General features: G+C 39.8%; 1 protein-coding gene and 1 pseudogene across 1 annotated transcript in view; both read left to right on the top strand.

Annotated features, from left to right (window-relative positions):
* The first annotated feature begins 463 nt into the window (after positions 1-463).
* Positions 464-16,196, top strand: part of F8 (coagulation factor VIII) — a 140,541-nt gene continuing 124,808 nt past the window's right edge. Inside the window, exon 1 of the mRNA XM_021682778.1 lies at positions 464-609. Coding sequence (XP_021538453.1) covers positions 464-609 — 146 coding nt within the window. The remainder of the gene's footprint in view (positions 610-16,196) is intronic.
* Positions 14,392-15,003, top strand: LOC110574120 (annotated as a pseudogene).

Genomic DNA, 16,196 nt, shown 5'->3' on the forward strand with positions numbered 1-16,196 from the left:
GTGAGGGGCAAGGGTAGAAACAAGGAGACTATTAGAATACTGGTTACTCTTGTTTGTGCAAGTGGATTCCAGAATTTCCAACAACATCCAGAGCTGCTTTTGCTGCTCCTCTTCACCTTGACCTCTCCCTCTCTCTCTTCCTTTCCTTAAAGGTTCTGATGAAAGCAGCATTCTTGTGCCCTTAGTACTCTCAAAAGTGAATGGGTTAAGATTTAGCTCCACCTCTCTTTTCCTGTGGCTGCTTTCCACTGCTAAAAAGGAAGCAATCTTATCTGTTACTGCTTACTGCTGATGCTGCTGTAACATCCAGCAGGTAAAGTTCCCTAAAATTCACAGCAAAAATTTTGGGACTTTTCACTAAATCATAGAAAATTTACCTTTTTTTCCCCTGGGAGCTGAAGATATTTTAGAGAAGAATTAATCTTTTGTTTCTCCAGTTGAACATTTTCTAGCAATACGAGCCATGCAAACAGAACTCTCTACCTGCTTCTTTCTGTGCCTTTTGCCATTCAGCTTTAGTGCCACCAGAAGATACTACCTGGGTGCAGTGGAACTGTCCTGGGACTATATGCAAAGTGAACTGCTCAGTGAGCTGCACGTGGACACAAGGTAAAGGCACATTCTATAGGGTCCGGTCAGGATTGTGAGGATGTGACTGTTTGGAGGAAGGTGCAGATGTCAGGTTAGGATGGTTGTGATGGTAGTTAAGCACTGAAAAAGCACTATTGAGGTAAGGTATGGGTGCTTATTGCCATTCCTTTTCACAGATGTGAACTATTTGTGGATATGTTGTTATGTTTTGTCCATTGCTTCTCTTTGTCACATGCTGCCACTTTGGAAACTAGACAGTGGAGGGAGAATGAAGAGGCAAGGAGCCTGAGAGAAAACAAAACCTCCCTCAGCCTACCTCCAAGCTTCCATACAGAGAAACAGAACAATGAGATCCCATCAGTATACACACAGCTTTAGTCTGTAGTTCTCCTGTGTGGGTGTGGTGTGGTTTTGATACTTTTGCCCAGGTTTGGTTTAAGAATGGTATTAGCCAGGGGCGCCTGGGTGGCTCAGTCGTTAAGCGTCTGCCTTCGGCTCAGGTCATGATCCCAGGGTCCTGGGATCGAGCCCCACATCGAGCCCCACATCGAGCCCCACATCGGGCCCCACATCGGGCTCCCGTCGGTGGGAGGCCTGCTTCTCCCTCTGCCACTCCCCCTGCTTGTGTTCCCTCTCTCGCTGTGTCTCTCTCTTCAAATAAATAAATAAAATCTTTAAGGAAAAAAAAAAAAGAATGGTATTAGCCATGAGTTCAGAAGCTTTTCATCTTTTTTGGGTTCCAGTACATTTGGGGAGACTAGTATTAAATGATTTTTTCAATATTATCTATGATCATCAATTTATTTGGATTTTTCTGCCTCTTCAGTCAAATTTGGTTATATATATTTTTCTAGAAAGCAGTCTAGATTTTTCTGAATTTGAGAATGTATTGCTATCAAGTCACGTACTAGTCTTGTGATGTTCAACTCTTCTGTGTCTGTAATTATATTTCCTTTTTCATTCTTATATTATGTAAGTCCTCTTTCACTCTCTTAAAAATAATGTTTCTAGGAAGTTTCTCAATTTTGTTGATCTTGTCAGGAACCATCTTTTGTTTCTATCAATTTCTGCTTTTACTTTCATTAATTCATTCCTTCTTCCTGATTTCCTTTGGTTCATTTTGTTGATCTAGTTTTGCTTATTGAATTGAATGCTGAAATCATTTATTTTAATTTTGTTTTGTTTTCTTTAAATGTGTATTATAAAGATTTAACCCCAGTACATATATAATGGCGATGTAAATATTAAATGTGATCATGTCATACGCTACAGTCTTTTTTTTGTTCTGTTTGGCTCCCCATCTTCCTTCTACATTAGCCCCCTTCTTGCCTATTCCCAAACAAATAACCCTAGTATGATAATATATACTCATGCACACACATATATATATATATGCAAATAAAGGTTTTCTCGGTCATTCTTGTTTTACAAAAATGGGATATTACACACACGTTTCTCTCTCGTTAGCACCTAGTAGAATTCTAAGTCAGTTAGCATAGCTTCATTTCATTTTTCTTTTTATTTTAGAGAGGGACTGGAGGGGAGGGCAGAGGGAGAGAGAGAGAGGATCTCAAGCAGGCTCCACGCCTAGCGCCCACCCTGAGATCATGACCTGGCCTAAATCAAGAGTTGGACACTTAACCAACTGAGCCACTGAGCCAGGTGCCCCAATTCATTCATTTTAATGACTACATAAGATTCTGTATTATTTCCACTTTTTGGTCATTCATTACACACTGGTGCTTTTATTCCTATGGGACAGATTCTCAAGAGGGATATTACTGGAATGAAGGGAATAATTTCCAGAAAGGCCAGAACTCTTCAAACATTTCTACGTCAACATATGCGAGTGCCCTTCTCCCTGTTCTCATATCAATAAGTTTTATCTTGTTCTTCTAATTTTTGCCAATTTAGTTAGGTATAGAGTGATGCTGCATCGTTAATTGCATTCCTTTTATTTCTTAGGTTGAACATCTTTTCAAATGCCTGTTGGCTATTGCATTTATATTTTGAGATTTGACTATTCATATGTTTTGCCCATTTTTCTTTGGGCTCTTTTACTTTTTTAATTACAAAAACCCTTTTATTATCACAAATGTTAACTATTTGTTATACTGCATTAACATACTAGTGTATAGTGCAATTTCCCCCCAAGACCTATTGTTTACTGACTTGTTCATAACTTTTACTAAAATTTAAAAAAAAATTATAGTCAAATATATCTATTTTTCTTTCATATCTTCAGAGTGGCCAGTGTTGGTTAAAAATGTTTTCTGCCTGGGGCACCTGGGTGGCTTAGTTGTTAAGCGTCTGCCTTTGGCTCAGGTCATGTTCCCAGGGTCCTGGGATCCAGCCCCACATCGGGCTCCCTGCTCCGTGGGAAGCCTGCTTCTCCCTCTCCCACTCCCCCTGCTTGTGTTCCTTCTCTTGCTGTGTCTCTCTCTGTCAAATAAATAAAATCTTTTAAAAAAAAAGTTTTCTGCGTATCAAGGTTGTATGTGTATTTCCCAAATTTTCTTGCAAGATTTTTATTGTTTTGTTTTTTACATTTGTCATCAATTCATCTGATAATTATTTTTATATATGGTATAGAAGTGGGATCTGTGTAGTTTTATTTCCATCTAGATCAATAGCCTATGGCAATGGCACCATTTATCAAATAATACATCTTTTACTACTGATTTGAATAAACCCATTCATCATATAAAATTTTCATACATACTGTTATGTATTTCTGGATGCATTATCCTTCTTCATTGAACTACTTTACTTTTGTCTTGCTATGCCAATACCATACTGATTGGATTACAATGGGTCTGTTATATCTTCTGATATCTGGTAAGTGAAATCAGTCCTCGCTGCTCTTTTTTTTTTTTTTTTTTTCCTTTTTTAGCTTTTTTTTTTTTTAAGATTTTTATTTGTTCATTAGAGAGAGAGAGAGAGAGCATGTGCGCAGAAGCCAGGGAAGGGGGGAAGGCCGAGGGAGGGGGAGAAGCAGACTCCCTGCTGAGCAGGGAGCCCAGTGTGGGGCTTGATCCCAGGACCCTGGGACCATGACCTGAGCCAAAGGCAGACACTTAACCAACTGAGCCACCCAGGCGCCCCTACCTTTCTTAGCATTTCTTAGGCATTTTATTCTTCCATATAAAAATTTTAAATTTTCTTCCAATTAAAAAGAGCCAAGTCCTGTTGTGATTTTAATTGGAATTTTATGAAACTTTTATTAATATAATGTAAGCAATTTATTATATTTATCTCTATGCATTTTATAAATGTGTTGCCATTGTTAATAAAATGTTTTCTCTTATTTCTATTTCTTGATGTTTAGTACCAGAATAAAGAAAACTATCTGTTTGTTTATATTCATGTTGAATCTAGCTACCTTACAGAATTCTGTTATTAATTCTAGTAATTTTACACTAGAGTCTCTATGAGTATTGAATCTTACCTAAAATGAGCAAAATGAGACAGATTATAGCTCTTTTCCAATGTTTATAACCTATTCTTTTTTATCTTACTGAATTTACTAGAAAATACAAGAAAATGTTAAATATTAGTGATGAAAGCAAGCATTCCTGTCTACTCCATGATTTTACTTGAAGTAGTCTTAATATTTTGTTATTCAGAATAATATTTGCTGTTTGTTTTTCATAAATAGTCTTTGTTACTTCTATTCCAATTTGCCATAAATTTTTTTTTAAGATTTATTTATTTTAGAGAGAGAGAGTGAGCAAGCATGAGCCAGAGGAGGGGCAGAGGGAGAGAGAGAATCCTGAAACAGACTCCCTGCTGAGCATGGAGCCCAGCGTGGGGCTCATGGGGCTCGATCCCATGACCCTGAGATCATGATCTGAGCAGAAATCAAGAGTTAGCCACTTAACTGACTGAGCCACCCAGGCGCCCTGCCATAAAATGTTTTATTAGAAATGACTTCAACATCTCATATCATCTAAGTTTTACTTTTTAATATGTTGATTGACAAATGGATTATGTTTATAGATTTCCTGATATTGAATAAGCTTACATTCTTGGAGTACAATCTAATATTCCTATAATTTGATTATTGCTCATATTTCTTTGAACAATGAATATTTCTTTGAACAATACCACCCTTTGACAGCTCAGCTGGTAGAGCAGAGGACTATAGAGGTAAACACTGTGTGCCTTTATTATGTGAGATTGATCTATAGCTTTATTTTTGACTATTACTAGATTTTGGTATTAAAATTTTACTGGTTTTATCAAATGAATTGATGAGTGCTCCATCTTTTATAGCTCAAATAACATTAGAATTATCTATTGTTTAATAATTAGAAAAGGGGAGCCTGGGTGGCTCAGTCGGTTGAACAACTGCCTTTGGCTCAGGTCATGATCCCGGGGTCCTGGGATCGAGCCCCACGTTGGGCTCCCTGCTCGGCAGGGAGCCTGCTTCTCCCTCTCCCTCTGCCCCTCATCCCCCTGCTCGTGCTCTCTCTCTCTCAAATAAATAAATAAAATCTTTAAAAAATAAATAAAAGGTAAGACTCATTTATGAGTCTATTTGCTCCGGGTGACATTTGCAATATTTTTAACCATCTCTTCCGGCTCTTCTATGAAAATTAGTCAAATCAAGTTTCAACTTTTTTTGAAGTCAGCTTTAATTTTATATTTGTACAGGTAATCACTTTATTTTTTCAATTCTGTTGCCACATTATCTAAATTATATGCCTTTTTTTTTAAGATTTTATTTATTTATTTGACACAGAGAGAGAGATAGTGAGAGCAGGAACACAAGCAGGGGGAGTGGAAGGGGGAGAAGCAGGCTTTCTGCCGAGCAGGGAGCCAGATGCAGGGCTCGATCCCAGGACCCTGGGATCATGACCTGAGCCGAAGGCAGACGCTTAACGGCTGAGCCACCCAGGCGCCCTGCCCTTTCTTTTTCTTAAATTCCTATATCTTTGCTATTTATCTTTTATCCACAAACAGGTTTGTAAGGGATTTGTCTATTTTGTTGTTGGTGATGTTCTTTTCAAACACTGAGCTTCTGAGTTTCTTTGTTTTTCCCAGTTATTTTTTTAAAGATTTATTTATTTATTTGAGAGCACAAGCAGGAGGGGCAGAAGGAGAGGGAGAGAGAATCTGCAGCAGGTTCCCTGCTGAGCGCGGAGCCCGACATGGGATTTGATCTCACGACCCAAGCTGAAACCAAGAGTTGGATGCTCAACCAACTGCGCCACCCAGGCACTACCCACCCCAGTTATTTTTTAATATTTATTTTTAGATTTTATCTTTTTCAACGATCTCTTATTTTCTTTCGGCTTATTGTGCTGTATTTTTTCTAATACCTTAGGAAAAGTGATGTTATAAAAAAAGGAAAAGTGGTGTTATTTTTCCTTTGTCCTCTGTTTTTAATAGTGAAGGCATTTAAAGCTATACGTTTTTCTCTGAGAACAATGTTTGCGTATCACACAGGTTATGATATGAAGTTTTCTTTTCATTATTTACAGTAGTTTGTAATATCCTCTTGGATTTCATTTAGGATCATGATTTTTTTCTTTTTCTTTTTCTAAAGTTTCTATTTAAATTCCAGTTCGTTAACATACAGTGTGATGTTAGTTTCAGGTGTACAGTATAGTGATTCAACACTTCTATTCAATACCCGATGCTCATCACCATAAGTGCCCTCCTTAATCCCCATCACCTATTTAATACATCCCCCCACACTCCTCTCCTCTGGTAACCATCAGTTTGTTCTATGTAGTTAAGACTCTGTTTCGTGGTTTGTCTCTCTTCTTTTTTCTTTCCTTTGCTTGTTTAATTTCTTTTTTTTTTTTAAAGATTTTATTTATTTATTTGACAGAGAGAGACACAGCGAAAGAGGGAACACAAGCAGGGGGAGTGGGAGAGGGAGAAGCAGGCTTCCTGCTGAGCAGGGAGCCCAATGTGGGGCTTGATCCCAGGACCCTGGGACCATGACCTGAGCCGAAGGCAGACGCTTAACGACTGAGCCAGCCAGGCGCCCGCTTGTTTAATTTCTTAAATCCCACATATGAGTGAAATCATATGGGTATTTGTCTTTCTCTGACTGACTGACTTCACTTAGTATTATATTCTCTAGCTCCATCCATGTCACTGCAAATGGCAAGATCTCATTCTTTTTGATGGCTCTGTTTTATATATATATATATATACACACACACACACACACCACATCTTTATCAGTCAATGACACTTGGGCTGTTTCTATAATTTGGCTACTGTAGATAATGCTGCTATAAACATAAGGGTGCATGTATCCCTTTGAATTAGTATTTTTGTATTTGGGTACATACCTGGTAGTGCAATTGCTGGGTCATAGGGTAGTTCTATTTTTAACTTTTGAGGAACCTCCATACTGTTTTCCGCAGTGGCTGCACCAGTTTGCATTCCCACCAACAGTTTACCCTTTTCCCACATCCTCACCAACACCTGTTTCTTGTGTTGTTGATTTTAACCATTCTGACAGGTGTGAGGGGATATCTCAGTGTAGTTTTGATTTGCATTTCCCTGATTATGAGTGATGTTGAGCATCTTTTCATGTGTCTGTTGGCCATCTGGATGCCTTCTTTGGAAAAATGTCTATTCAGGTATTCTGTCCATTTTTTAATTGAATGATTCATTTTTTGGGTGTTGAGTTTTATAAGTTCTATCTAGTGGATACTAACCTTTTATCAGATATGTGATTTGCAAATATCTTGTCCCATTTTGTAGGTTGCCTTTTAGTTTTATTGTTTCCTTTGCTGTGCAGAAGCTTTTTATTTTGATGAAGTCCCAGTAGTTTATGTTTGCTTTTGCTTCCCTTGCCTCAGGAGACCTATCTAGTAAGAAGTTGCTACAGCCAATGTCAAAGAGGTTACTGCCTGTGTTCTCCTCTAGGATATTGATGGTTTCAGGTCTCACATTTAGGTCTTTCATGCATTTTTTTAAAGATTTTATTTATTTATTTATTTAAAGAGGGAGAGGGAGAGACAGAATCTCAAGCAGACTCTACACTGAGCATAGAGCCTGACGTGGGGCTCAGTCTCACAACCCTGAGATCAACACCTGAGCTGAAATTAAGAGTCGGATGCTTAACCGACTGAGCCACCCAGGCACCTCTAGGTGTTTCATCCATTTTTTTTTAAATCTTTGAAACGAAAGATTTTGTTTCTTTATTTGTCAGAGAGAGAGAGCGCACGCAAACGGGGAGCGGCAGACAGAAGGAGAAGCAGGCTCCCCGCTGAGCAGGGAGCCCAATGCGGGGCTCCATCCCAGGACCCTGGGATCATGACCTGAGCCAAAGGCAGACACTTAACCGACTGAGCCACCCAGGTGCCCCTGTTTCATCCACTTGGAATTTATGTTTGGGTATAGTGTAAGAAAGTGGTCTAGTTTCATTCTTCTGCATGTTGCTGTCCAGTTTTCCCAACATCATTTGTTGAAGAGACTTTTTCCCATTGGATATGCTTTCTTTCTTTGTCAAAGATTTATTGACCATATAGTTGTGGGTTCACGTCTGGGTTTTACATTCTTATTTCTGGGTTTTCTATTTTGTTCCATTGATCTATGTGCCTATTTTTGTGCCAGAACCATACTGTGTTGATCACTTGAAGCCCAGAATTGTGATGCCTCCAGCTTTGCTTTTCTTTTTCAAGGTTGCTTTGACTATTCGGGGTCTTTTGTGGCTCCATACAAATTTTAGGATGGTTTGTTCTAGCTCTGTGAAAAATGCTGTTGGTATTTTCATAAGGATTGCATTAAATCTGTAGATTGCTTTGGGTACTATAGACATTTTTTTGGAAGTGGTATAGTGTTACTTTATTTTTTTATTATGTTACACTAGTCACCATACAGTACATAATTAGTTTTTGATGTAGTGTTCCGTGATTCATTGTTTGCGTATAACACCCAGTGCTCATTACAAACACGTGCCCTCCTTAATACCCATCACCTGGCTCCCCCATCCCCCCACCCTCGCCTCTAAAACCCTCAGATTGTTTCCTGGAGTCCAGAGTTGCTCATGGTTCGTCTTCCCTCTGATTTCCCCCCTTTGGTTTTCCCTTCCTCCCCCTAATGTCCTCTGTGCTATAGACACTTTAACAATATTTGTTCTTCCAATCCATGAGCATGGAATTTTTTTTTTTTACATCTCTTTGTTTCATCTTCAATTTCTCTCATCAGTGTTTTACAGTTTTCAGAATACAGGTCTTTCACCTCTTTGGTTAGGTTTATTCCTAGGGATCTTATTATTTTTGGTGCAGTTGTAAATGGGATTGATTCCTTAATTTATCTTTCTGCTGCTTCATTATTGGTGTATAGAAGTGCAACAGATTTCTGTATGTTGTGTCCTGTGACTTTACTGAATTTGTGTATCAGTTCTAGCAGTTTTTTGGTGGAGTCTTTCAGGTTTTCCACATGGAGTATCATGTCATCTGCAAATAGTGAAAGTCTGACTTCTTCCTTGCCAATTTGGATGCCTTTTATTTCTTTGTGTTGTCGAATTGCTGTGTCTAGGATTTCCAGTACTATGTTGAACAACAGTGGTGAGAGTGGACATCCCTGTCGTCTTCCTGACCATAGCGGGAAAGCTGTTTTTTCCCATTAAGGATAATAGTAGCTGTGGGTTTTTCATATATGGCCTTTATTATGTTGTGCTTTGTTCCCTCTAAACCTATTTTGTTGAGGGTTTTTATCATGAATGGATGCTGTACTTTGTCAAATGCTTTTTCTGCATCTATTGAGAGGATCATATGGTTCTTATCCTTTCTTATATTAATGTAGTGTATCACATTGATTGATTTGCGAATATTGAACCACCCTTGCAACCCAGGAATAAATGCCACTCAATCGTGGTGAATGATTATTTTAATGTACTGTTGGATTTGGTTTGCTAGTATTTTATTGAGAATTTTTGCATCCGTGTTCATCAGGGATATTAGCCTGTTCTGTTTTTTAGTGGAGTCTGTCTGGTTTGGAATCAGGGTAATAGAATGAATTTGCAAGTTTTCCTTCATTTTCTGTTTTTTGGAATAGTTTGAGAAAAATAGGTATTAACTCTCTTTAAATGTTTGGTAGAATTCCCCTGGGAAGCCATCTGGTCCTGGACTTTTGTTTGTTGGGAGATTTTTTATTATTGATTCAATTTCTTTGCTGGTTATGAATCTGTTCAATTTTCTATTTCTTCCTGTTTCGGTTTTGGAGTTTATATGTTTCTAGGAATTTATCTATTTCTTCTAGGTTTTCGATTTATTGTCATATAGTTTTCAATGATATTCTCTTACAGTTGTTTGTATTTCTGTGGTGTTGGTTGTGATCTCTCCTCTCTCATTTGTGATTTTATTTATTTGGGTCCTTTCTCTTTTCTTTTTAATAAGTGTGGCTAGAGGTTTATCAATTTCATTAATTTTTTCAAAGAACCAGCTTCATTTAGGAGCATGAACTTTGATTGCATTTTTATTTGCTTGTCAAGTTACTTCTTTATAATTGGATCAACTTTGAGTATCATAATAGTTTCTTCTTGCTGTGTAACAAATTATCTCAAACTTTACAGCTTGCAGCAACACCAATTTATTATTATAATTTTAGTGGTTCAGAAGCCAGGTGGGCTCGACTGGGCACCCTAGTCAGGGTCACACAAGACCAAAATCAAGTTGTTGACAGGGCTGCCATCATTACTGGAATTCAGTTCCTTCTCTGAAGTTCCGTGTAGGGCCCTTCATCTTCAAAGTAGGAAGAGTGTATTGAGTCTCTCGAATGCTTTAAATAGTTCTGACTTCAACTTCCACCACATCTCTCTGACCTTTTCTGCCTTCCTGTTCCACTTTTAAGACCTTTATGATTACTTTGGGTCCACCCAGATATTTCAGGATCATCTCTCTCTCTCAAGACCAGCTGATTAGCTACAGCTAATTCCATCCATAGTTTCTTTAACTATGTAACATAACATATTCATAGGCATAACACCAAAGGGGAAAGGTGAAGAGAAGCAAAATTTTGCCTACCACAGGTATAATTTACGTAAAATGAAACACACAGATTTTTAATATGCAATTTGATAAGTTTTGGCAAATGCATACAAGTTACATCACCGCCACCTTAATCAACATGTAGAACATTTACATCAATCCTTCTGCAACTTTCCGGTGAGTCTCATTACCCTGACCTGGCCCCTGGCAACAAGCTGCTTTCTGGATTCATTTTTGACTGTTTAAGACTTTTACATCATTAGAATCATACAGTATGCACTCTTCAGTGTCTGGCTTTTTATCTTTACCATCATGATTTGGAAATTCATCCAGATTGTTGCATGAAGTAATTTTATTATTTGTATTGCTGATTACTGCTCCATTATGAGACTATATCACAATTTGTATATCTATTCACTGCCCTATGGACCTTTGGATTGTTTCCAGTTTGGGGGCTAATATAAAGAAAACTTCTATGAGCATTCCTGCACAAACTTTTGTGTGGACATCTGTTTTTATTTATCTTAGTTAAATATCTAGGAATGAAATTGCTGGATCATATAGGAAATGCATGTTTAACCATAAATGGTTGTACCATTTATACTCCCACCAGCAACACATGAGAGTGCCAGTTACAACACATCCTGGACAATACTTGATGTTGCCAGTATTTAAGTTCAGCCAGTATTTAAGTTTAGTCATTTTAATGACTCTGTGGTGGTATCTCACTGTATGTTTAATTTGCGTTTCTCTGATAACTAAAGATTCTGAGCATCTTTGCATGTGTAATTGGCTGTTCCTATATTTCCTTTGATGAAATGTCTGTTCAGAGCTTTGGCCCATTTTAAAATTGGGTTGTTTGTCTTGTTACTTTTGAGTTTTAAGAATTCTGTATATATTCTGGATACATTTTCAGATGTACTCATTTTAAATATTCTGTCCTAGCACAAAGTTTTTCATTTTGATGAAGTCCAGTTTATCTATTTTTTTCCTTTGGTTGCTTGTGCTTTTGATGTCTTATCTAAGAAACTATTGCCAAATCCAGGTCACACAGAGTTATACCTATATTTGCTCCCAAGAGTTTTATAATATTAGCTCTTATATTTAGGTCTTTGATACGCTGAATTAATTTTTGTGTGTGGTATGAGGAATGGATTCAAGTTCCTTCTACAGTTGTGCAGTGTTAATGACCGTAAAGCAGAGGCCCAGATGGTCAGTAGTCTGATCTCTAACTGAACAATTAGCCACTTATCCATTGATGTAGGTCTTGTTAAAAATTATTAAAATAATTGTACTTAGTACATTATATTTTGTATTGTAGCTTCCCTCTAGCATGCAGCCTGTGGTATAGTAAGTAACTGTAAAATTGAATTGAATGGAGAAAATGGTGTATTTGTTATCCAGCTTTCTGTTGTTGTGCAAGCAGTCACATGTATTTTTACCAGGAAAAAGTTTATAGAACTTTTATTTTGATGATACCATTTTATAGCCTAGATTATTTTGATACTGATTAACGGGATAAGCTGACTCTGGACACATCCTGACAACCTCTGCCAAATTTTGAAATAAACATCTGGGGAAATTCAGTTTTATATTATCTGTTCCTGCAGCTGCTCAACTTCTTCTAAGCAAAGGTCAGGGAATATAATAGGTTTTCCGATTCTTTTTAGATAAAATGTGAAAGAACAGTTCATGTGAAGGACATTGTTGCCAAATATATTTGGCAAGATTTATATATCAAATCCCAAGGGAAATGCACAAACAAAAATCCCACAGAAGTTAGGAAGGAGTAAAACCCATGAACCCTGGAACATTTTGTCACTTATTGTGCAGATTACCCTGAAACTGACACAGGCACATACATCACGTGTTTCTGCACCAGTGGAAACTATTCACTCTAATAGAAAAGGTCCTAAATACGTTCATCTCAGAACTGAATCACATATCTGGAAGGTGCTGATGCTCTTAGGAATGTCCCTTTGAATAGGGAGTCCTATTGTGGACCATGTCCCATTAAACTAGAGCCTAGGCCTTCTGTTTCTCTGTCCCACAACCTTATTTCTTTTGCCTCTGATTTTTGCCTCTTTCCTTAGAGGGAGAAAAAAGTGTTTCTGTGTGCTCTTGATCCTGTTCCCTCTAGGCTATTCCAAGCTCTTGCTCTAGTAAACGTTTTGTGTGTCTTATATTTTCATTTTAGTAAAAAATATTAAAGTGGAAGCACTGTGCTAGCGAATGTCAAAATACCTGTCTCTTGACATGGGTCTCAGTTTTGTTTAACAAACTGGTGGAAGCTTTGGAGAAACTGGGTGGAGTAGACTCTGCAGAACCAAGGAAACAAAATGGAAAAAGGGACGAGTTGATGAGTGTAGAAGGGCATAATTCTCAAAGTGGCCAGGAAGTGGGACAGATGGACTGAAAATACCATACCATAATGTGCACCCCTCTGTTCAGACCCTTTTCCCTGCGTCGGACCTGTGGGGGAAGGGCTGCTTTCGGAAAGGGGGGGTGGTTTCTGGTGCCTGTGGTGCGAGTGTGAGCGTGGCCACCGTGGCTCCCAGAACCATCCCATTTCTGTCTTCACCACGACCTCCCCCACCCACTCACCTGCCATGTCCTCTCTTGTATGGGGAGGGGGGCAGCTTCTTCAGCTCCCAGTGGCCTGCTCCATGCCTCTCAGGTGGTTGGCTGCCCTTGGCTGGTGCACATTTGTGCCCGCCCTGCGTTGACGGCACCCCGACCCCCCCCACCTTGTAATCATGCCCTTGGGGCTCCTTTTCTGGCCCATGCCCCTTTGGTATGAGTAGCCCCAAGTGGCCCCCTAGTTTCTAATTCAGTGAGACTTTTGCATTTTCACTGTGGGAATCTTGTACACTGGGAGCTCACAGCTGTATATGCTTCAAGTTGGAGCTTTAGTTGTGCTTTAAGAAGTTATTTCACTGGACTCTCTGTCTGGTAGCTTCTGGATGGGGTGGCATGTGATAAAGCCAATGGATGCCATGGTCATGGGCCCACTCCAGCACCTCCTTTATTGTATAGTGGGTCCCCTGGTCAGACATGATGTTATATGGAATCCCACATTAGTGAATCAAACCCTCTGTAAGCCTTCAGTGGGGCTTGCCAAGGCCTTGCAGGCAGGAAAGACTAAATATGTGTCTCAATCACAATGAAGTGTTATCCTTTCTACAATGGGAAGGGGTCCAATGCAGTCAACTTGCCACTGACCAGCTGGCTGGTCTCTACGGTGGACGGCAGTATTGTGCATTCAGGATTGGTTTCTGCTTCTGGCAGGTTGGACTTTCAGGGACAATATTAGGTATATTGGCTTTAGCAGGAACCCATGCTTTTGGGGCTGCATAAATTCTCACATTTTGCCAGCACTGGGGTGGCCCATGCAGAGGTTGGCTGATGTTAATTTCCAGTCATTAGATGCTCCCTGGTGGCATTAACATATGATATGGAGATTTTTCTATTTTGTGCCCACTCACTAATATGTCTTTACCCCAGATATCCTTGTCCCTGATATCCCAATCCTGTTAATTCTAGGCCCCCAGCTAGATGGCCAAACCATTTGCTGATATCCATTCGTCCGTATATATTTGAACCTTGGGCCATTTCTCTTTCTACACAAAGTTCACAACCAATAGCATTGACTTGCACCTGCATATCAAGCTGACCCATCTGTAAATAAAGCTCAGGCTTCTTCCTCCACTAGCAGCTGGTCATCAGGGATCCCCTACGTGACCATAGATGTAATCTGAAGTAGAGGTACCAATATAGCAGAAATGAATGAGATGGGTTGGAATGGAGTGAAATGCTGTAGCCCAGGCGGCTGCTGAAGATGGTGGAGGGGCAGGTCCTGGTGCTCGATGGCTGAGGCCATCTCCTGGGCCGCCTGGTGGCCATCGTGGCCAAACAAGTGCTTCTGGGCCGGAAGGTTTTAGTTGTGTGCTGTGAAGGCATCAACATTTTTGGCAATTTCTACAGAAACAAGTTGAAGTACCTGGTCTTCCTCCACAAGTGCATGAACACCAACCCATTCCGTGGCCCCTACCACTTCCAAGGACCCAGCCGCATCTTTTGGCAGACAGTGCGAGGCATGCTGCCACACAAGACCAAGCAAGGCCAGGCTGCCCTGGACCACCTCAAGGTGTTTGATGGGATCCCGCCACCCTACAACAAGAAAAAGCAGATGGTGGTTCCTGCTGCCCTCAAGGTGGTGCGCCTGAAGCCTACACGGAAGTTTGCTTACCTTGGGTGCCTGGCTCACGAGGTTGGCTGGAAGTACCAGGCCATAACAGCCACCCTGGAGGAGAAGAGAAAGGAGAAGGCCAAGATCCATTACCGGAAGAAGCAGCAGCTCATGAGGCTACAGAAACAGGCCGAAAAGAATGTGGAGAAGAAAATTGATAAATACACAGAGGTCCTCAAGACGCATGGACTCCTGGTCTGAGCGCAATAAAATTGTTTATTCCTCATGCTTGGCCTGGCCTGCCCTTCCTCCATCGCCGCCTGGGGCTTAGAATGCTGGGAACACAGAAAGGGCTTTAGTCACTGCTGTTAATTAAGAAAGGCCTTCTTAAAAGGTTAAAAAAAAAAACTCTTAAGAGCTTTGAGGCATAATTGCCTGTGACCTGCTCATTTCTGAGAGTTCTAAGAAATTGATAGTTGGAACAACTATTTCACTGTTGGCAAGAGATCTGGAGAATGTTTGGAGGGGAGCCCTGTGTTGTGAATGGGGTGTGTTTAAACTCTGCAGCTGTTAGGGTGTGAGGATGCTGAGGGCCAAGCCTGGTGTTGTACAGAGGTAGTTCATCTGGGACTTCCCTGGGAAGTACAGCCAAGGGTTCTCAGGCACTGCCCTTGTGTTTTCCCTGTATTTTGTGATCCAAAACTAATCAATTATTTTAAAGAAAAATAAAAAAGAAATGCTGTAGGTTGCTCCTGCTGCTGTGAATGTCCTAATATGTCACAATTGCTCAAGGAAACTATTCAGATACTTAGCCTCAATAAGCACCAATAAAGGGACACCTGGGTGGCTCAGTTGTTGGGCGTCTGCCTTCAGCTCAGGTCAAAATCCCACAGTCATGAGATCAAGCCTCACATCCGTCTTCATGCTCAGCAGGGAGCGTGCTTGAAGATTCTCTTCCTCTACCCCTTCCCCCACTCACGCTCTCTGTCTCTCTCTCTCTCTAATATAATAAATAAATAAAATCTTTTTTAAAATACTGAGATTAATATCCAAAGTACACGTTTCCCCCACTATCTGAAAGTTTGCTTTACAACACTGCTTTTACAAAAGATCTACTTTAGTACCTGTTTTCACTAACTAAAAAATCTGAAGAGGATTGTGCCTTTTACAAAATGATAGTTGCTTCTTTGTTTTATGCCATTTCAGCTTACAAAAGGTTTCATAGGCGTATTCTACTTTTGGATAGCAGGGGAAGCCTGTATATGGAGAACTCCTTAAAACTCAACAAGAAAGGGGTGCCTGGGTGGCTCAGTTGGAGGAGCATGCGACTCTTGGTCTTAGGGTTATGAGTTCAAGCCCCATGTTGGGTGTAGAGATCACTTTAAAAAGAAACTTAAAAAGAAAAACTCAATAAGAAAGCAAACAACCTAATTCAAAAATGGACAAAACACACT

This window comes from Neomonachus schauinslandi, chromosome X (assembly GCF_002201575.2).
Source record: "Neomonachus schauinslandi chromosome X, ASM220157v2, whole genome shotgun sequence".
In the NCBI taxonomy this organism is placed as follows: domain Eukaryota; kingdom Metazoa; phylum Chordata; class Mammalia; order Carnivora; family Phocidae; genus Neomonachus; species Neomonachus schauinslandi.